At 38.8% G+C, this 22,854-nt stretch overlaps 2 protein-coding genes across 2 annotated transcripts; one reads left to right on the top strand and one right to left on the bottom strand.

Moving 5' to 3' along the window:
• Positions 1-1,842: 1,842 nt before the first annotated feature.
• LOC310738524 (uncharacterized protein) lies at positions 1,843-9,473 on the bottom strand. Its single transcript, XM_083563564.1, has 18 exons — positions 9,378-9,473; positions 8,065-8,247; positions 7,553-7,749; positions 7,341-7,456; positions 7,113-7,209; positions 6,885-6,986; positions 6,583-6,780; positions 6,077-6,372; positions 5,875-5,953; positions 5,696-5,797; positions 5,397-5,594; positions 3,977-4,236; positions 3,766-3,844; positions 3,590-3,691; positions 3,291-3,488; positions 2,592-3,080; positions 2,286-2,329; positions 1,843-2,153 (listed from the first exon to the last, which is right to left on the bottom strand). The coding sequence occupies exons 2-17, from the start codon at positions 8,240-8,242 to the stop codon at positions 2,294-2,296; spliced, it is 2,727 nt and encodes a 908-aa protein (XP_083419690.1). The 5' UTR covers positions 8,243-8,247; positions 9,378-9,473; the 3' UTR covers positions 1,843-2,153; positions 2,286-2,293.
• Positions 9,474-14,304: 4,831 nt separating this feature from the next.
• On the top strand, positions 14,305-18,376 carry LOC310739491 (uncharacterized protein). The gene is made up of 8 exons (XM_083565414.1): positions 14,305-14,379; positions 14,654-14,836; positions 15,951-16,147; positions 16,279-16,394; positions 16,522-16,618; positions 16,711-16,812; positions 16,922-17,119; positions 17,339-18,376. Exons 2-8 carry the CDS (start codon positions 14,659-14,661, stop codon positions 18,314-18,316), a joined length of 1,866 nt encoding a protein of 621 aa, XP_083421540.1. The 5' UTR covers positions 14,305-14,379; positions 14,654-14,658; the 3' UTR covers positions 18,317-18,376.
• The last annotated feature ends 4,478 nt before the right edge of the window (positions 18,377-22,854 follow it).

Genomic DNA, 22,854 nt, shown 5'->3' with positions numbered 1-22,854 from the left:
GAGGTGAGAAGGCCTGGGGTGCAGTCAGCCTTTACATTCATCCCAAAGGTGTTCTATTGGTTTGAGGTGAGATCTTTATAGCAGGAGATCTTCCAGTCCAATTAATGTAAAGAATATCTTCATGGAGCTGGCTTTGTGCACAGGGGCATTGTCATGCTGGAACAGGTTCGGGTCTCCTAGTTCAAGTGAAGGGATTATTGAATGCTACAGCATCCAGAGACGTCCTATACAAATGTGTGCTTCCAACATTGCGGTTCAGTTTTTGAAAGATCCAGATATGGCTGGGAAAGTCAGGAGTCCCAATATTTTTGTCCAAATAGTGGAACTAGTTATCTAGAAACGATTCCTCTTATACACTATATTGCCAAAAGTTTGTGGACACCCAACCTTTCCTGCTATATTTGGTTGTTTTCCAAACTGTTACCACAAAACTGGAGGTACACAATTGTATACGATGTCTTTGGATGCGATATAATAAACGTTTGCGTTCACTTGAACTTGGAAACCAAAACCTGTTTCTGTATGGCAATGCCTCTGTGCATAAAACTAGCTCCATAAAGATAATATTTACATGGTTTGGAAAGATCTTGAGTGGCCTGCTATTGAGCTCTGATCTCATAACAACTTTGAGATAAATAAGAATGCTGACTGCACTCCAGGCCTCCTCACCTTACCTTCACTAACACCCTTGTGCCAAATCTATGTAAAATCTAGTAGAACGTCTTCCCAGAAGATTGGAAAAAATTATAGGATTACTGGATGTGGAAAGCAATGCTTTAAAAGGACATACCATACTTTTGCCCTGGTGTCTGCAAACCTTTAGCAATATAGTGTATATTTTCCTGTAGGCTGGAGTAACACGAACACGAGTTTGATAACAAATATCAATGTGATTTCTTCATTTTAAAATCTAAACTTCTAATGTGTAATAAACTCAAGAGCTTGCTTGCTTATTTGCTTATCTTTTCCTATCCTGGTCTATTAGAAGTTCCTGAACATTTCTAGACACACTGAAGGATCTGACTAGCTAGTCTAGTTCACTGAGCTAGCTAACAGCTTACCTAGCCGTGTTTGCGCAGGTTGGATGTTTTAAAATAAAAATGTTGATATTCACCACTCATGACTCGCAGATTATTATCATGAAACTGAAAATAGATGATCAATTGGTTTAGGGATGTGATGTGACTCCTCTGTCTCAGACTCTGCTGTGACATCAACTTCCAGCAGATTTTATTTTTATGATCTGGTCCCCAAAATCAATTACAATCAAAAGTGAATACTTTTTTAAACTTTTTACATTTTTACATTTACATTTTTAGATAGATGAAGAGTGTGTGTGCTGTATGAATTTTTATCTTTCTGTGACTTCTAATCCATTCTGTCTCTCACAGTGAACACGCTGCACCATCTGATGGACAAATTGAGCAAGTGTTTTTTTATGAACTCTGAATATGGGGCACAAGCAAAGCGATCACTACAGGCTCAGTTCAATTCATTTGTCATTTGGCAGACGTACTTATCCACAGTGACTTTTATACATCTGAGCAGTTGGGATTTGAGGGCCTTGTTCAGGAGCCCAGCAGTGGCAGCTAAATGGTGCTTGGATTTGAATTCATGACCTAATCATAATGAGCTACATCTTCCTCTCAATTCTGATTACAAATACATGTTTAAATTCATACATTTAGCCAGATTAGGTGAGTTTAAAAACTTCCTGAGATGATTTGAGTAAGAAATGTTTAAAAGAAACTGACTCAGAAGGTAATCCATCCTCATCTAGACACCGCATAGTGCGATTATAAATACTAAAACTGTCTATAACTGTGTACTCCATAATCCAAAATTGTGCAACCAGGAAATTCTTTATAGTTTTATCATGAAGTCGAAGCTGCTGGCGGTACACTGACTCAAAAATGATCATCTTTATGGTTTCTTAGTGGCTCCATCCGCAGTCATCTCTTCTGAAGAATGTTCTTGAGATACTTTACATTGCAAAAAATGTAACTATAGAACTGTGTGTATAAGAAAGTTGGGCGCAAATGTTCGTGTCAATAATCACTTTAAAGTAAAATGTTGTGTGAAGGGTTTATTTTATTCATTAAGTTTTAGTTCTGCCTCTAATTTTCTGTGCCAGGGAGCATCTTTAGAGTTTCCTGAAAGAGAAATGCAGAGGGGTTTTAGTTTACACACCGTGTGTGTGTGTGTGTGTGTGTGTGTGAAGATAATATTGTGTATTACATTAACAATTATTAGCACAAAATCCAGTTTTTAGGACAGATACTCACTGGCTTGATTACTGCTTCTCTAGGAGCATTTCCATTTGATCCATCTGCACACAAACACACACATATAAAGAGTAAATAGAGGAGAAATCTGTGTGATTATAAATAAATGTAAATTAGGAATCGGGAGGTGGAGTTTTGTTTCCACATGGCCAAAGCGAAATTGTCATTTTAATATCGACAGTTCATCAAAAACTAAACATTTGGAATTATTTAAATATACACTCGTTACTACAAACATGAATATATTAATAATTGTGTGTGTGTGTGTGTGTGTGTTGTGTCCTAGTCCATCTCAACTTCACTCACAAATAATGAACGCCCTTTAGCTGAATCTTGATCTTGAGGTAGAACTGATTTCTGTTCGGCATTTGGATCTTGGGGTAGAGCCATTTCCTCTTCAACAGTTGGGTCTTGAGGTGAGGCTGGTTCCTCTTTAACAGTTGGGTCTTGAGGTGGGGCTGGTTCCTCTTCGACAGCTGGATCTAGAGCTGGTGCTGGTTTCTCTTTAACAGCTGTAACTGGAGCTGGTGCTGGTTCCTCTTCAACAGTTGGATCTTGAGGTGGGGCTGGTTCCTCTTTAACAGCTGGATCTAGAGATGGTTCCTCTTCAACAGCTGGATCAAGAGGTGGGGCTGGTTCCTCTTCAACAGCTGGATCTAGAGCTAGTGCTGGTTCCTCTTCAACAGTTGGATCTTGAGGTGAAGTTGGTTCCTCTGCAACAGCTGGATCTAGAAGTGGGACTGGTTCCTCTTCGACGGCTGGATCTTGTGGCTTTCTTGGAGCCATATTAGAAATCTATACCACACAGATACACACAGCGGTTAACACACTTCATTTCATTGTGTTCCACTCAGAACATAATTACTGCTAGCAGGAGGCTTTTGAGGTAACTAGCTAGAGGGGGTTTTCAAACCTTCTGCAGCCAGAGATTGTTTTACCTGCAATATTTAACTTCAATATCAAATCATTTTCATTAGTGCAGCTCGGGTTCTGAATGATCCTCACCTGCACCCTCCCCGTCCTCTTCACATCACTATGGACAGGGGCATTCTGGTGATCTTTGCGCCAATTAGCAACATCCACAAAGACTTTCTTTTTGCCCCACAAAGTGCCATTTATCTCCTCCTTAGCCTTCATAGCGTCCTCAGCAGATAAAAATCGCACAAAGCCGTACCCCCTGGAGCGGCCATCCTGCATCATGACCTGTAGGAGACAGTGAGAAGACTCTAGAACACACTCAACAGACAGCAAGAGGAAACATACACAGGTCATTGTGGAAGGAGGAAAGTGTAAAGATTAGTGACCTTTGCTCCAGTGACGGTTCCAAATTTTGAGAACTTCCTTTGTAGGTACTTGTGATTTATATGCTCATCCAGGTTCTTCACGTAGAGGTCCAGGCCCTCTCTCTGGAGCAGAAAAGGCAAAGTCAGAATTCTGTGTGTGTTTTGTGTGTGTTTTGTGTGTGTGTGTGTTTGTTTACCTGCTTGTCGCTGAAGCCCTGGGTGGAGTTATTCGTCACAGCTTTATGTTGCTCACGAGATTTAAAGTGTTCAACGGAGCTGTAACACAACAGAGACACTGCGTTTAGACACTGCTGTACATCTTTATGCCCATACCACCAATACTACCACCTGATATTGACTGAAATTTGAGAAATTTGACCAAACCCACACTTTCTATCTATAGCTTACATTGTACGGTCATTAAGAACTTTGCCGTCAAGCTCCACCTTTGCCAAATTCGCTGCTTCTTGAGACTCAAATTGGACATAGCCATCTTGAGATGAGGCTGGTTCCTCTTCAGCAGCTGGATCTAGAGGTGATGCTGGCTCCTCTTCAACAGCTGGATCTAGAGGTGGGACTGGTTCCTCTTCAAAGGCTGGATCTTGTGGCTTTTCTGTGACAACTTTTTTACTCGGCTGAACCTTCATTCTTCGAGCCATATTCCGAGTCTATACCACACAGATACACACAGCGGTTAACACACTTCATTTTATTTTGTTCCACTCAGAACATAATTACTGCTAGCAGGAGGCTTTTGAGGTAACTAGCTAGAGGGGGTTTTCAAACCTTCTGCAGCCAGAGACCCTTTTACCTGCAATATTTAACTTTAATATCAAATCATTTTCATGTGTGCAGCTCGGGTTCTGAATGATCTTCACCTGTACCCTCCCCGTCCTCTTCACATCACTATGGACAGGGGCATCCTGTTGATCTTTGCACCAATAAGCAACATCCACAAAGACTTTCTTTTCGCCCCACACAGTGCCATTTATCTCCTCCTTAGCCTTCATAGCGTCGTCAGCAGATGAAAATCGCACAAAGCCGTACCCCCTGGAGCGGCCATCCTGCACTATGACCTGTAGGAGACAGTGAGAAGACTCTAGAACACACTCAGCAGACAGCAAGAGGAAACATACACAGGTCATTGTGGTAGGAGAAAAGTGTAAAGATAATTAGTGACCTTTGTTCCAATGACAGGTCCAAATTTGGAGAACTTCCTTTGTAGGTGGTTGTGATTTATATGCTCATCCAGGTTCTTCACATAGAGGTCCAGGCCCTCTCTCTGGAGCAGAAAAGGCAAAGTCAGAATTCTGTGTGTGTTTTGTATGTGTGTGTGTGTGTGTGTGTGTGTGTGTGTGTGTGTGTGTGTGTGTGTGTGTGTTGTGTCCTAGTCCATCTCAACTTTACTCACAAATAATAAACGCCCTTCAGCTGAATCTTGATCTTGAGTTAGAACTAATTTCTGTTCAGCATTTGGATATTGGGGTGGAGCCATTTCCTCTTCAACAGCTGGATCTAGAGCTAGTGCTGGTTCCACTTCAACAGTTGGATCTAGAAGTGGGACTGGTTCCTCTTCGAAGGCTGGATCTTGTGGCTTTCTTAGAGCCATATTCCAAATCTATACCACACAGATACACACAGCATTTAACACACTTCATTTCATTTTGTTCCACTCAGAACATAATTACTGCTAGCAGGAGGCTTTTGAGGTAACTAGCTAGAGGGGGTTTTCAAACCTTCTGCAGCCAGAGACCGTTTTACCTGCAATATTTAACTTTAATATCAAATCATTTTCATGTGTGCAGCTCGGGGTCTGAATGATCTTCACCTGCACCCTCCCCGTCCTCTTCACATCACTATGGACAGGGGCATCCTGGTGATCTTTGCACCAATCAGCAACATCCACAAAGACTTTTTTTTTGCCCCACACAGTGCCATTTATCTCCTCCTTAGCCTTCATAGCGTCCTCAGCAGATAAAAATCGCACAAAGCCGTACCCCCTGGAGCGGCCATCCTGCACTATGACCTGTAGGAGACAGTGAGAAGACTCTAGAACACACTCAGCAGACAGCAAGAGGAAACATATACAGGTCATTGTGGAAGGAGGAAAGTGTAAAAATTAGTGACCTTTGCTCCAGTGACGGTTCCAAATTTGGAGAACTTCCTTTGTAGGTACTTGTGATTTATATGCTCATCCAGGTTCTTCACGTAGAGGTCCAGGCCCTCTCTCTGGAGCAGAAAAGGCAAAGTCAGAATTCTGTGTGTGTTTTGTATGTGTGTGTGTGTGTGTATGTGTGTGTTTTTACCTGCTTGTCGCTGAAGCCCTGGGTGTAGTTATTCGTCACAGCTTTACGTTGCTCACAAGATTTAAAGTGTTCAACGGAGCTGTAACACAACAGAGACACTGCGTTTAGACACTGCTGTGCATCTTTATGCCCATACCACCAATACTACCACCTGATATTGACTGAAATTTGACCAAACCCACACTTTCTATCTATAGCTTACATTGTACGGTCGTTAAGAACTTTGCAGTCAAGCTCCACCTTTGCCAAATTCGCTGCTTCTTGAGACTCAAATTGGACATAGCCGTCTTGAGGTGAGGCTGGTTCCTCTTCAACAGTTGGGTCTTGAGGTGGTGCCGGTTCCTCTTCAACAGCTGGATCTAGAGGTGGGGCTGGTTCATCTTCAACAGTTGGATCTTGAGGTGAAGCTGGTTCCTCTGCAACAGCTGGATCTAGAAGTGGGACTGGTTCCTCTTCGACGGCTGAATCTTGTGGCTTTCTTCGAGCCATATTCCGAGTCTATACCACACAGATACACACAGCGGTTAACACACTTCATTTCATTTTGTTCCACTCAGAACATAATTACTGCTAGCAGGAGGCTTTTGAGGTAACTAGCTAGAGGGGGTTTTCAAACCTTCTGCAGCCAGAGACCCTTTTACCTGCAATATTTAACTTTAATATCAAATCATTTTCATGTGTGCAGCTCGGGTTCTGAATGATCTTCACCTGTACCCTCCCCGTCCTCTTCACATCACTATGGACAGGGGCATCCTGGTGATCTTTGCACCAATAAGCAACATCCACAAAGACTTTCATTTCGCCCCACACAGTGCCATTTATCTCCTCCTTAGCCTTCATAGCGTCCTCAGCAGATAAAAATCGCACAAAGCCGTACCCCCTGGAGCGGCCATTCTGCATCATGACCTGTAGGAGACAGTGAGAAGACTCTAGAACACAATCAGCAGACAGCAAGAGGAAACATACACAGGTCATTGTGGAAGGAGGAAAGTGTAAAGATAATTAGTGACCTTTGCTCCAGTGACGGTTCCAAATTTGGAGAACTTCCTTTGTAGGTACTTGTCATTTATATTCTCATTCAGGTTCTTCACGTAGAGGTCCAGGCCCTCTCTCTGGAGCAGAAAAGGCAAATCCTGTGTATGTTATGTATGTATGTATGTATGTATGCATGCATGCATGCATGCATGCATGCGTGTGTGTGTGTGTGTGTGTGTGTGTGTGTGTGTGTGTGTGTTTACCTGCTTTTTGCTGAAGTCCTGGGTGCGGCGGCTTTTTGCTGAAGTCCTGGGTGCCTCAGATTCACGTTCCTCACAAGATTTAAAATGTTCAACAGAGCTGTAACACAACACAGACACTGCGTTTAAACACTGCTGTACATCTTTTTGCCCACACCACCAATAACACCAACTGATATTGACTGAAATACCTCAATATGACCAAACCCACACTTTCTATCAATAGCTTACATTTTACGGCCGTTAAGAAGTTTGCCATCAAGTTCCTCTTTTGCCAAATCCGCTGCCTCTTGAGACTCGAATTGGACATAGCCGTACCCTTTTGGCCCTTTCTTGTAAGTGAAAAACTTCAGAAGAGACACATGTAATGTTAGTACACACAATTTATATCACAGGAATCTAAAACACTAAAAAACACACTAATCATGCCAAACAGTTCGAACCTTGCATGACAGGACTTTCCCGAAGAATGAAAAGAGTTCAAAAAGGTCCGTGCTGTTAGTCGTTTCCAAATCCAAGTTCTTAATGAACAAGTTTCCAACACCACTCCTCCTCACTGTGGAATCTTTCTGACACCACATGACTCTCATGGGCTTCCCCATAAGGATAGCATAATTGAGTTTCGCCAATGCACGCTCAGCTGAGGGAACAAAATTCATACAGGTCATTGAATTTAGTAAAAAAATTAAAAAAAAGACTATGTAAAATCATATTTAGAATTATTGCCACCATTGGTACAGACTGGTATGAAATATGATAAAAAATAAAAAAAAAAGGATTTGGTAGCTAATAAGTGAATCCCACCTTTAATTAAAGCATTTCTCATAAGAAAATAAATAACCTCCACAATGTAATAATAATATTCTATAATATAGTATAATAATATATGAGTTAAATATGAAGCATTAAGTAGGCTATGAAGTATATAAAGTCCGGAAATAGTGTATCACGTTACCATCAGGTTGCTGGTAAAAGTTGACATATGCATAGCCAAGTGAAACATGGGTTTTCCAGCACCTGCAGACGCGGACAGAGTGAATTTGGCCCAGAGGACTGAATTTCTGCACCAGCATGGATTCTGTTACATTGGGGTGCAGATCACCCACATACAGTGTTGACAGGTTTAAATCCATTTTACCTAAAAAATATAATTAATTAAACTCTCAGATGTGGAGAAGAGCAAAAACACAAAGGATAAAACATAATGGTCTAAAGGATCCTACATTTCTCAATACTGCATGAAAATTAAACAATAAATTGGATATTGAATAAATAAATAGACAAATAAAAATAAAGTCTGAGACATATCAGAATAACAAATATTATAAAACAACATATATATATATATATATACATATATATATATATATATACATATACATATATATATATATACATATACACATATATATATATATATATATATATATATACATATACATATATATATATATATATATACATATACACATATATATATATATATATATATACATATACATATATATATATATATATATATATATATATATATATATATATATATATATATATATATAAAAAATAGGGCTGTCATATATACACATATATATATATTAGGCCTTTCAAAATTAACGTGCTAGTGCTAATTAATTTTAACGTCACAAATAGTATTAATGTGCAATTAATAAAGCACACATTTCTGTTTGACTTTTTTATTTAAAAAAAAATAATTATAATAAATATAAGAGCCAAAATTAAAACCTTGAACGAAACACACATATATTCACAACATCCTTTCTTTACTGGGATATTTAATCAACTTTTTCAATCTCAAAGTCTTACTGATGCCCCAAGTCTCAAATCAAGCACCAAAATCCACCATATTATCCGCCATATTGCGGTAATTAAAACTGTCCGTATGGAAACATATCTCGCAAAAGTTCCGTTTGGTGTCCTGATGATATACGCAATTTATTATAAATTTCTTATCCATAATTACAAGAATATTTTGTCATTAATGGTCTATGTTGAATAGGGTTTCACTAATAATAAACAAACATTTGCATAAAGCACCCATAGTTATCCATGTCCATGTTAAATAGAGTATTAAAACGTTTAATGTAAAATAATGCAAATGTTAAATTTTAAAGTATTAATTTGAGGTACATTAAGAACAGATGAAAATGTGTGATTAAGTTGCAATTAATCACGAGTTAATGTGAATATTCAAGATTAAATATTGGAATCGACTGACAGCCTTGCTTATATATATGCAAATCTACTTACCAATACTACAATGTACAACAGTAGAACAAAATGTATATTTGAGGCTTAGCTCTATTATTGCTGCTGCTCCTGTTTTTTTGCTGCTGCTTGTGTCGGTAGTTGAGACTAAACTGATGAGATTTCTGGTTTGCAGGAGCACAATATAGGATCTATCATGAGCTCATTTGCATATTCCACTGTTGCGTCACAGCAGTCTGTAGGACTCCCTCTGGTTATACGACTCTCCAAACCAGTAAATCATGAATACTCTGTATAAAATAAATATTTTCTTACAAAATTGACTTTTCATAGAATAAGAAGATTTAGGGGATTTCCGAGATTCAGAATTTTTTCTGAAAGATTTTTTGAAAGATTCAGGGGATTTCCGGTCCTTGTGGTTCCGGTTTTCCACCACAAGATGGGCCCAGAGTTCCTAATTAGCCCTAATCATTGCTCTGCTCGATATGATGTTGTTATCGTCTCGTTAATCCCAGTTTTCAGCTCTCGAGTTCTCTGTGGAAACCTAGTTTATTTATTTTTTTTGCCTCTTAGATTGGATTTTGCTCTTCTTATGTTGTACACTTCTCGCTTTAAGTCACGTTAAGCGTGTTAAAAATGTCCCGTGTTTTTGGATCGCGGACTTATTTTGTTTTGGTTTGTTTTTTGTCATTGACTATAAACTGCATGGATTTCACCCAGGCTTCTAGACTGTCTCTTTGGGAACTCCAGGAGTTCACCCCCACGCCCCCTTCACACAGTAGACCCCCGTGCAGAAATTATTACTATCAACCTTTTTTTTTTTTTTATTCTTGATCATGTATTTATTTTTTTTCTCTCGTGGTGTCAAACTCAAGGCCCGCGGGCCACATCTGGGCCGATGTACAATTACATCTGGCCCGCGAGATGATTTTTTAAAGATTTATTATTAATGTTATTAATGTTCCGGCGATATGAAGCGCTGATAACACAAAACTACAGATCCCATAATGCAGCGCTTCAGTTGCCTTACCGAACGCTAGACTACCTGAGAACATTCCACCGTCAATCAAGTCGAGCTTCTGTTGATGTATTTAACCCTATTGTACAGTTATTGTGAAACAGCGCCTCACAGTGGCGAAGAGAAAAGTTGATTCTGAAAACAGAGCGTTTTAAAACCGATGGGATTCTGAGTAGATGTTTACTGACACTGCCGGTAAACACGTGTGTCTTATTTGTGGAGCGAATGTGGCTGTAATTAAGGAATTGAATCTAAGACTGAACTACGATACAAAACATCAGGAGAAGATGAAAAACCTGAATGCAGAGCAGAAGATACAGAAAGGAGAAGAGTTAAAGAAGAATCTGACATTTCAGCAGATGTTTCTCACCAGAGCAAAATCACAAAGTGAAGCTGGTGTGAAAGCAGAGGAGAAATCAGAGGCACATCAGCCGGTTATTTACTGAGGGAGAGTTTCTGAAGAGCTGCATGATGAAGCTGTGAGACGTCTGGTGTTTGGCTGGAGATATTTTTATGGAGAGCAAAATATTTTAAGTTGTTTAAAGTTTAAGATAATTTTTTATAAAATGGCATAAGAGCAAAGAAATCTGATTGTTTTGATTTGTTGTTAATTTAACGTTTACTAAAAGCACAATTTTTATTGTTTTGTTCAGGGTTTTTTTTTTTGCAGCATGTTCATATTTCTAACTTGTATAATTTTGACAGGAGATATTTTTATGGAGAGCTATTTATTTCAAGTTTAAGTTGATTTATTCTGGAATGATATTCCTGTCTGCATTTATTCATATTTATGTTAAAAAAAAACATTGTTTTAGTGTGTTCAATAAATGTTTATCCTGTTCGGCCCGTGACCTAAAGTGAGTTTTTGCCCCCTGTGCAATTGAGTTTGACAGATAAATGTCACACAGACACACACACACACACCACACAGACACACACACACACACACACACTCACGCACTTCACACACAGAAGTGTGTATCAAACTGGTAGCCCTTTACATTAATCGGTACCCAAGAAGTAGCTCTCAGTGTCAGAAAGGTCGGTGACCCCTGCTGTAGTATGGCAAGCCAAAAGTGTCAGAATTAACATTCAAAACGCCATTAAATAACCCCCGATGGCGTCCCCTCGACATAACCGGGTTCCACTGTATTAATTTATAATGTGTCCAATAAAGATGTTGTCTACACTAATTTCTTTAGCCTGGCAAACACCATCAATTCATGTTTTTAGGTATATAAATGTCCTGACCTCAGTTGGCGAGGAGGTTCGTTTACTGGACCTCAAGGATTTTCATTTAAAGACTCCTGCTTTATATGTTTGCTAATTCGTTCGATTGGTCTTTGCTCGGCGTGACCCTGACGATCTCTGTATTCGTTTTCAAGTCGTTTTACTGTACAATTTTTGAGAAACAAAAACAATCAGTTTAAGATTCACAAGATTTTCCTATGTAGATTCATTCTTTCAATTGTTTCCTTCTTCAGAGTGACCCTGCTTATCATTATATTAATCTTGGTCATTTTGCTGTAGAGTTTTTGAGAAAAGTTAAGGCAAAAATCACTCCAAACCTCAGTGCATTTTCAATGATGTCCCATTATTATTATTACTATTATTATTATTATTATTATTATTTCTTTATAGGTTTGCTTATTCTTTCAAGGGATTCTAATTCAGTGTCCCCGTCTATAAGTGTATTTATTTTAAAGTCATTTGATTGTACTGTTTTGGAGAGATTTTGCCTTTACCTTTCTCGAGAACTGGATCTTTCTCTCAGCTGGTTCCTTGCTGATTTTCCTACGGGGTTTATAATGGTGTTTTCCAATTTGTTATACTGTGGTGTGAAAGTGTCTGCCGCCTTATTTTTTTGCATGTGTGTCACACTAATGTTTTCGATCATCGAACTAATTTAATTATTAGTAAAAGATAACACAAGTGAACACAACATGCAGTTTTTAAATGAAGGTTTTTATTATTGAGGGAAAACAAAAATCCAAAACTACATGGCCCTGTGTGAAAAAGTGTTTGCCCCCTAAACCTAATAACTGGTTTGCCCACCCTCAGCAACAACAATTAAGCATTTGCGATAACTTGCAATGAGTCTGTTACAGCGCTGGAATTTTGGTCACTCATCTATGCAGAATTGTTGTAATTTAGCCACATTGGAGGGTTTTTAATTTAGCCACAATAGGGTTCAGGTCAGGACTTTGACTCGGCCACTCCAAAGTCTTCATTTAGTTTTTCTTCAGCCATTCAGAGGTGGACTTGCTGCTGTGTTTTGGATCATTGTCCTGCTGCAGAACCCAAGTTCGCTTCAGCTTGAGGTCAGGAACAGATGGACAGATATTCTCCTTCAGGATTTTTTGGTAAACAGCAGAATGGAGTCCCAAAGCTTTAGAAACGGCTTTATAACCTTTTCCAGAATGATAGATCTGAGACTGAGATAGAGACTTTTTTTCTCATTTGGTTCTGAATTTCTTTGGAATTTTCTGCTTGTGTTGTCTGTCTGCACTGTATTTTGTCTGCATTCGGTTGCACACGATGCACTTTATGTGGCGAGGACACTTACTTTAGACCTTAGTTCTGTGTTCTGTATGTAGCTTTGTGGTGTTTTGTATAGCACCAGGGTTCCGGAGAAACGTTGTCTCATTTCACTGTGTACTGCATCAGCTATATATAATTGAAATGACAATAAAAGCTTCTTGAATTGACTTGATCATTCTATTAATAGATTGGTGTACTAAGAGTAACATTAGTCTTTTCACATAAACTGAGTTGATTAAGCAAAGAGTCTTGTGACAGAATTGATAATAGGAACAGTATAGTCATAATAAATAATAGTACTTTGCATACTTAAGTACAATTGAAGGCAAATCCTTTAGTACTTTTACTCAAGTGAAGTTTAAAGGGCGCACATCGGATCGGATCTACCGCGTGAGAAAATCTAGAAAATCTAGAAGAAGAAAAAATTACTAGAAGCCGGAGTACAATCCATGACATTTATTATCAATACCAAAACACAAAGGGGAAAAATACATCCGAAAAAGCAGGAAACAAGTGCAAAAAAAAATTATAATAATAAATCAGTGGCACAAAAATCCAGAAACAGGAAAAAAAATCCATTATTAATCCAAAGATGACGTGCAAAAGAGACCAACAAAAGGACAAAATCACAAAAGCTTTGAGACAATGTTCTTTGTTAAAACATTTATACGAATAGAATAGAATAGAATAGAATAGAATAGAATAGAATAGAATAGAATATTATGGGAGGGGACTATTTATACACAGAGTAGTAATAAGTAAAGATGAGCGAATCCCGGATTGACTCGATCATTTATATGATTCGGGATTCATGAATCCTTTTTTTCATTTCTTGAGTCCTTGGTTATCTTGGTGCTAACAACATATATAAAAACAAATTGTAAATTACACAATTTAGTTGATCTAATTTGTTGTTAGCATCTAACTGTAGCAGCAAGTAGCTGACTACAGGAATGTAATGGCAAAAGCCGGCAGAATCCCTACTGTCTCAGTGATTCAGAAGGATTTGATTGTCTCATTTCTACTAACAAGCCCAAGGTGGAAACCATTAAGGCTAATTAGGATCTCTAGGGCCATCTGGTGGTGAAAAAACAAAATCACAAGGACAGACTGTAAAACCAAAATCGAAACAAACTGTATAATCGCTGAAAGCATTTAAATGGGGCCTGTTTTGTACACATACAGAACACAATAATTTTTCATTATTGATATTAAAAGGTAATTTTGTATTTGTTATGAAATAATGTGGGGTTTTTTTTGTTTATTGTGTTTGTGCTTTACTTGCCTTGGGAGTAATGTGGACCAGAATGTAGAATATGCAAATGAGCTCTTGTTGTGACGTCATAGACCCTACATTCTACTCTTGCAAACCCAAAAAATGTCATTAATTCATCATCAACTACCGACAGGAGCAGCAGCAACTAACATTGCTAAGCAGCACATTTTATTCTACTGCTTTATTCTACTGCTGTACATTAGTAACTGGTAAGTTTGTAAGTAAGTTTGTAATTGTAATTCACGATGTCCTTTATTTATTCAGAAAAATACTGAATAATCATTTTAGAAAACACCATCTTCTTCTTCCGGCTGCTCCCATTAGGGGTCGCCACAGCGGATAATCTTTCTCCATAAATTTTTTTTTTTATAAGTGGAAAAGTGATAGTAGTGCACTCATACTGATGTTTGTCTGTTTCAAATGGTAGGTTTGCTATTTTTGCTTCTCTTCACCACTGAGGAATCAATTTGTTATATTTTTTAGGTGAAATGGATTTTAAAATGTCAACACTGTACGTTGGTAATCTACATCCTGAAGTAACAGAATCCATGTTGGTGCAGAAATTCAGTCCTGCAGGCCAAATTCACTCCGTCCACGTCTGCAGATGCTGGAAAACTCATGTTTCACTTGGCTATGCATATGTCAACTTTTACAAGCAACCCGAAGGTAATTCAAACCAAACCAAACATAATAAACTATTTCTGGATTTGATACATTTTATAGCCTACTTTTTTAAAACTTGTATACACATTTTAATGCCAATACACCTCGCGTTCCGCAATACCCCACGAATTATGGGTAAGGGGCAATTAATCACTCGATAGAAAATAATTAGAAAACAGCTAGGATTCACACATAAACAGCTTGGTGGAGGGAAATGCATCAGAGGGATGCAATTATCCCATACTCAATGTACAGGATAGCAGAAACGGTAACCAACTGGACAGGTCACAAAACTACGTCAGTATAGTGAGATCACATCAATATAGTGCGATCATGTGAAGCCACGCCCCCATGAATATATACTATATACAAATATACTAAAAAACAAATATGCACAGACATGGGCATGTGACATGTCAAAAGATTAAGCAGAGCGAGGGGAGTTGAACGCCATGTGCATCTGATCGCTAAACTCACGCCGACCTGAACGTGTGGCACCTCAAACCTCACCGGTGTCGTATTGAAGCCGTGTGACAACACATGGCGAGAACCTTCCATGTCAAAATGTGAGAGGGAGATATGCACAGTGAGGGGAGTTGAATGAACGGCAAGTCAGTGACATCAAATGACGCCCCTCTCAGAAAACAGCAAACTCGATGTGATGTATCGAGATGCTTGCTTTACTGAGAAGAATCACGTCTCGAATCTCACAAAGGTGACTGAACCCCCACCGTGCAGAGTTTTGGACCGTCAAACACCACTCATATTTTCTTCAGGAAATACCACATTGTAGTTTCATTCATTCATTCATTTTCTCCCGCTTATCCGTAATTCGGGTCGCGGGGGCAGCAGTCTAAGCAGGCCCCCGCCTCCGACTGCTGCCCAATCCTCACAGCACCGTCCCTTACGGTCCCTCCTGCAGGTGGTGAGCCCACGGGAAGGCATTGTAGTTTATTTTCTAAAAATAAATTCTTTAATAAAAGGTGGGATTCCCTTCATAGGCTACCAAAACCTTTTTATCATCTTTCCTACCAGTCTGTAACAAGTAATTCTAAATCGAATTTACACAGTCTTTTTTACTAAAATGAATGACCAGTAATGAATTTTGTTTCTTCAGCTGAGCGTGCACTGGCGACACTCAATAATAAAATCCTTATTGGAAAGCCCATGAGAGTCATGTGGTGTCAGAAGGATTCCACCTTGAGGAAGAGGGGCGTTGGAAACTTATTCATCAAAAATTTAGATTTGTCAATGACTAACAGCACGGCACTTTTTGACTTCTTCTCAGTTTTTGGAAAAGTCCTGTCATGCAAGGTTTGTGCTTTGAGCTGTTTGGATCTGTATTGCATCTATATTGCACGATTAGTGTGTTCTTAATAAGTTTTTTTATTAAATCAGTTTGATATAAATTGTGTGTACTGACATGATATGTGTCTTTTCCGAAGTTTGTCACTTACAAAAAAGGGCCAAAAGGGTACGGCTACGTCCAATTTGAGTCTCAAGAAGTGGCGAATTTGGCAAAGGAGGAACTCGACGGCAAAGTTTTTAACAACCATAAAATGTAAGCTATTGCTAGAAAGGGTGGGTTTGGTCATATTTTGGTCATATAACATCAGGTGGTCATTTTGGTTGTGTGGGCATAAAGATGTACAGAAGTGTCTAAGAGCAGTGTCTCTGTTGTGTTACAGCTCCGTTGAGCACTTTAAATCTCATGAGGAACGTGAAGCTGAGGCACCCAGGACTTCCCCAAAAAGCCGCCGCACCCAGGACTTCAGCAAAAAGCAGGTAAACACACACACACACACACACACACACACACAAGCACACACATATACACACACAAACACAGGATTCTGACTTTGTCTTCTCTGCTCCAGAGAGAGGGCCTTGACCTCTACTTAAAGAACCTGGATGAGCATATAAATGAGGAGTTCCTGCATAAGGAATTTTCCAAATTTGGAACCGTCACTGGAACAAAGGTCACTAATAATCCTTACAACTTTTTTTCTTTCCACAATTACCTTTGTATGTTTCCCCTTTGCTGACTGTGTAGTGTGTCCTAAAGAATCTTCTCACTGTCTCCTACAGGTCATTATGCAGAATGGCCGCTCCATGGGGTACGGCTTTGTGCGATTTTCATCTGCTGAGGATGCCATGAAGGCTAAGGAGGAGATAAATGACACTGTGTGGGGCGAAAAGAAAGTTTTTGTGGATGTGGCTCAGCGGCAAAAAGGTCACCAGAATGCCCCTGTCCACAGTAATGTGCAGAGGACAGAGAGGGTGCAGGTGAAGATCATTTAGAACATTAGCAACCCAAGCTTTACACATTAAAATGAATTGTTATTGAAGTTAAATATTGCAGGTAAAAGGGTCTCTGGCTGCAAAAGGTTTGAAAACCCCCTCTAGCTAGTTACATCAAAAGCCTCCTGCTAGCATCGATCATGATCTGAGTGAAACAAGACACATTGTAGTGTGTTAACAGCTGTGTGTATATGTGTGTTACAGACTCAGAATCAGGGTATAATACCAAAAAGGAAGGTTAAGACAACTAAAAAATTTGAACAGGAACAAACACCACCTGAAGATAGAACTGTTGAAGAGGAACCAGCACCACTTCAAGATAGAACTGTTGAAGAGGAACCAGCACCACTTCAAGATAGAACTGTTGAAGAGGAACCATTTCCACCTCAATATCCATTTGTTGAAGAGAAAACAGTGTTACCTCTAGTTCCAGCTGTTGAAGAGGAACCAGCACCACCTCAAGATGGAACTGTTGAAGAGGAACCAGCACCACCTCAATATCTATTTGTTGAAGAGGAACCATTTCCACCTCAATATCCATTTGTTGAAGAGAAAACAGTGTTACCTCTAGCTCCAGCTGTTGAAGAGGAACCAGCACCACTTCTAGATACAACTGTTAAAGAGGAACCATTACCACCTCAATATCTATTTGTTGAAGAGGAACCATTTCCACCTCACTATCAATTTGTTGAAGAGAAAACAGTGTTACCTCTAGCTCCAGCTGTTGAAGAAGAACCAGCATCACTTCAAGATAGAACTGTTGAAGAGGAACCAGCACCACCTCAATATCAATTTGTTGAAGAGAAAACAGTGTTACCTCTAGTTCCAGCTGTTGAAGAAGAACCAGCATCACTTCAAGATAGAACTGTTGAAGAGGAACCAGCACCACCTCAATATCAATTTGTTGAAGAGAAAACAGTGTTACCTCTAGTTCCAGCTGTTGAAGAAGAACCAGCACCACTTCTAGATACAACTGTTGAAGAGGAACCAGCACCACCTCAATATCAATTTGTTGAAGAGAAAACAGTGTTACCTCTAGTTCCAGCTGTTGAAGAAGAACCAGCACCACTTCTAGATACAACTGTTGAAGAGGAACCATTACCACCACAATATCAATTTGTTGAAGAGGAAACCGTGTTACCTCTAGCTCCAGCTGAAGAAGAGGAATCCCAGAACTACTAAACTGTTACTGCTGGGACTATGATTAAACCCATTTTATTGTTGTATTAATCATTTAAAGCAGTAAATTTATGGCATTTATGACAAGTAATTCACAACTTTTGTTGAGTTTACAGTACAGTACAAATCCCCTTGAAAAAGAAACCATCAAAAGGAGGGAGTCAAAACCTCGCAATTTCTTGTTACTCGCGAGGGGCCTGAGTATCGAGATTGCACTGTATGTATATATATATATATATATATATATATATATACACAGTGGTGTGAAAAAAGTGTTTGCCCCCATCTTTTTTGCATGTCTGTCACACTTCAATGATTCAGATGATCAAACTAATTTAAATATTAGTAAAAGATAACACACGTGAACACAACATGCAGTTTTTAAATGAAGGTTTTTATTATTGAGGGAAAACAAATCCAAAACTACTGTAATTTACGGACTATAAAGCGCACCCATATATAAGCACCCACTGAATTTAACAAAGATTTTTATTTTGAACATAATTAAGTCTACACTGAAACTAATGAACTTTACACAGGCTTTAACGAAAGACAGTGTCTGTTACACAGCTTGTATCTAAACAGTAGCCTACCAAGAAAGTCATTGTTCACTGTCTTCCTCCTTTCTTTTGCCAATTTCTCTTTTGGCATCGTCGTGCGTTTAAAAATCACCATCGGTGAAGCTTTTCTCCCGATGTCGTGCAGCTCAGAACAGTGTGTTTTTTCATGCCCGGTTGTTTTCAGCGTGACGAATGATTCACATTTCCTGTAGACAGTCCGAGTGAGCGGCAGGTCAAACGTCAGAGGAACATCATCCATATTTATGATGTGGTGCGGCCCGATTCAGTGGGAGCGCATCTGATTTAATATAAAGAGTTTCATTGGTTCACCAGAACCCGTTCACCAATTTTATTGGTCTAATGTTATGGGTCTCATTTTGTTGGCTTGAAGTTTGTGAAACCGGGAAAAACCCAGGAAAAAATCCATAAATTAGCCGCTTCATTGTTTAAGCCACGGGGTTCAAAGCGTGGGAAAAAATTGAAAACCCACATTGGAGGGTTTTCAATTAAAAAAACCTTCATCTAAAAACTGCATGTTGTGTCCACTGTTTTCAAAAGCCTGGCTTTTCCGAGTCCACACAGGAATGCGAATTTCATTGAATTTGATTGACTAAAAACACTGGCTCAGTGTGGACGGAAGGCCAAAACAAAGAGAAAAATATGAATTTTTTTCAAAGGAAACTTTTCAAAGGAAAGTGTGTAGATGGCAGGATCTGCTGATTTTTCTTCAACCTTGAGTAGGGCTTCTCTTACCTGCAGGGCCTGATATCTAATCGCTTCTATGCTATTTACACGACTCTCCCACCTGGTCTTTGACCATGACTTTAGTGTGATCTTGACATGGTTTTTCAAGACTATTGGTGGAAGATGAGAACAGTGTGAATATCTTCTGCAAGTAACCAAAATAACGAGTATAACTGTATCTTTGGAGCTTTATGCAGCATCGGGCCCCTACCTAGTTGAAAATATGTGCTGCATGTGCTCTGTGGTTTATTGCCAGCGATCCAGCCTGAACACAACACTTTCATTAAGCAACAATCTATATGTTGCTTTATGACAGGATTGAACTCGACCATATGTGTCAGGGTCGAGGCTCAAATCAGGGTCGATTGGTTTGAGAGCAGCCTGTAACAGAGAGGTGTTTGAACCCAAATACAGAGACACACTCAGAAATGTCAAAAATAAAAATACAAAATTGTAAAAACTCACGGTCCAAAAAAATTCCCAAAAGGCAGAAAAAAATCAGTCAACAATACAAGAAAGAAAAATACAAAATATCCTCTGGAACTCTCTGGCGACATCTAGTGGAAAGAAAAATCTGAATCAGAACCAGAATCAGGTTTATTGGCCAAGTGAGTTGTCACACACAAGGAATTTGGTTCCAGCTGTTAGTGACTCTCAAAGTACAGACCTAAATCAAAACTATACATTCAGCTTGGACTATACGAGACAAAACAGACAAGACAAGACAAAAACAGACTATACAAGACAATACAGACAATGTGGAACAGTATAGACAGTGTGAGTATTAAAATAACAGGAAACATGCGAACACAAGAAAAAAAAAAAAGTCAGAAAACTAGCCAGAAACCCCACAGATCCTGACAATAAGCTCCACTTCTTTCTAAAAGTTGCCATTATTTGGGTGGGAACGTGCATCTGTGGACCCTCTCAGAGCTGTATTTCTCTCAGCTGGAGATGGATTATTTCCACTATACTCTTCAGTAATTTACAACACTTTCTTCTCTCTGTCTCAGTAAGTGCTTTAGATTGTTTCTCAGCTATCTGGCACTGCTCGAAGTGAATCTCCAGTTCTTTCTATGCCTTCACATTTTGCTGGATGTTCTGAGCCATTTTTATAGATTTCAAAACCGATGAAACCTTCTGATCATTCAATCGTTCAGAAATCAGATTGAAATCCTGAGAAGGGTTTATTGCAACAAAAGCAATATAAAAAAATTGTTTCCTCCTTTTTAACTTCTTACCATTGTTTAAAACAGAATAAAATGATGATTGCAACTTTTTCCATCGTTTCCTTTACGATAAATGAAATCCCTTTTGACCTGATAAGGTCCTTGTGGGTGAACTTATTTTTTAGACAAATTCATCCTTTCTTTTTTTTTAGACCTGAATTTTTAGATAGATTCAGCCCTTACTTTTTTAAACAAGGGAGGTCGGTCTACAGAAGCCAGAGGTGGTGGGTTATTGGATTTAGAAACAGGGGAAAAGACAGAACTTAGGAACCTCTCAGCAGCAGGTAGAGTATCAGTGGTGGCTTCTGAGGTGCTCAGTCAAAGTTGAGGTAGACAAAGTGTGAAGTTGAGATGCAGTGGTTGAAGAGTCTGGATTACTTGGGAGCAAAGTGAGATGAGGTTGATGGAGATGTTGAAACATGATGCATCTTGCTAAAACATTATAACACAACAAAGGAAACAAAATAAAGGCCGCATATTGTAATATATTTGTAGATGTGAGCCAGCAAAGTAGAAAAATACAGAGGTGGAATAAGTAATAACATCAACAACTCAAGTAAAAGTTACTGTTACTTCAATTAAATTTTTACCAAATACAAGTAAAGATATTGGTGTAAAAATGTACTCAGGCAAAAGTTAAAAGTAAGTTATTTAAAATGTACTTAGCAGGGATGTGGGGTAGGAGATTCTTGTGTACTTCAAGAAGGACAAACTTTTTTTTATTAAATAAAGAATTTTAATTGAATAAAATACACTACAGTCCAAAACTATTTTTATAATGTCATTTTAGGATAATGAGAGCAATCGCAAATACAGATTCAGAATTCAGACAGCGAGCGCACACATTGAACAACATTTGATTCGATTCCTTTCGCTTTCAGCTCAGTCTGCATCACTGGTGTCCATCTTGTCCATCCATCCTCTCTCTTGTGAGTTCAGCGTGTTTGTTCTCCGACCATTAATCAATTAGTGCAGTAGTTTCTGAGGTAAGATATTTTTCCTGTTGTATTTTTTTTATTATTTAGAAACAGAAATGATTTTAAATGTAGTTAAGTACAATATTTCATACCAAACATACTTAAGTAAAAGTAAAATGCAGATTTCAAAAACTACTTTAAAAAGTAGAAGTACAAAAAAATCTACTCAATTACAGAAAACGTAAGAAAATATAATTGGTTACTTTCCATCTCTGGGAAATTATAAACTTCTATTATATCACTTCTTGAATACCAGTCATTAAGTACCTGGGGTCAATTGTGCACGGTAAGGGAGAGTGTGTTAGAGAAGTGAAAGAAAGGTGGCAGGATAGAGTGGGTTTGGATCTTTCCACTTCGTCCAGGCCTGCCACTGGATAGTGTCCTCTTCGACTGGAGGCCACTCTGTGCAGCTGTGGATGGTTTCTCATCAACGCCTTGGGTGGTTCCATGGAATTCCGGAGTAAAAACAGGAGCTTTGAGGATGGATTTGGACTGCAGTTAATGTCAACAGTCTGCTACACTGACTCAGGACTACAGTTTTCCTCTGATCACCATCACTGTACCCTGCAACATCATATATCTGCAATAAATTGACATTCATTGCAACCCAGATGAGGATGGGTTTCCTCATGAGTCTGGTTCCTCTCAAGGTTTCTTTCTTATGCCATCTCGGGGAGATTTTCCTCGCCACAGTCGCCACCTGCTTGTTCATCAAGGACAAACTTACACTTATAAAGAACATCTTATTCATTCTTTATCACCACATTATATGTGTAAAGCTGCTTTGAGACAATGTTCATTGTTAAAAGTGCAATACAAATAAAAATTTATTTAATTGAATTTAATTGAATTGGGTGGAGAAGAGTGGAAGGGGGATAAAAGGGTATCTGAAAGAGGGAAAGGGTACATTTATTAGATGCTGGTGAGACCTTCAATGAGATACTGGCACTGACAAAAGATGGAAGGAAGGCAGAGCTGGTGGTGGCAGACTTAAAGATGAACAGGATTAGAAATGAGTTTTGTAAATTTTT

Source organism: Silurus aristotelis (assembly GCF_946808225.1).
Source record: "Silurus aristotelis genome assembly, chromosome: 16".
Classification (NCBI taxonomy): Eukaryota; Metazoa; Chordata; class Actinopteri; order Siluriformes; family Siluridae; genus Silurus; species Silurus aristotelis.
This window is presented reverse-complemented; position numbering and strand designations above follow the sequence as displayed.

Coding starts and splice junctions, on each gene's coding strand:
- LOC310738524 (XM_083563564.1), bottom strand. CDS start 8,242: ATGGATTTAAACCTGTCAACACTGTATGTGGGTGATCTGCACCCCAAT. Junction 6,987..7,112: donor AGGACTTCAGCAAAAAGCAG/GTAAACACACAC, acceptor TTTCTGCTCCAG/AGAGAGGGCCTGGACCTCTA. Junction 6,781..6,884: donor GAACCGTCACTGGAGCAAAG/GTCACTAATTAT, acceptor TGTCTCCTACAG/GTCATGATGCAGAATGGCCG.
- LOC310739491 (XM_083565414.1), top strand. CDS start 14,659: ATGGATTTTAAAATGTCAACACTGTACGTTGGTAATCTACATCCTGAA. Junction 16,148..16,278: donor GAAAAGTCCTGTCATGCAAG/GTTTGTGCTTTG, acceptor TCTTTTCCGAAG/TTTGTCACTTACAAAAAAGG. Junction 16,619..16,710: donor AGGACTTCAGCAAAAAGCAG/GTAAACACACAC, acceptor TCTCTGCTCCAG/AGAGAGGGCCTTGACCTCTA.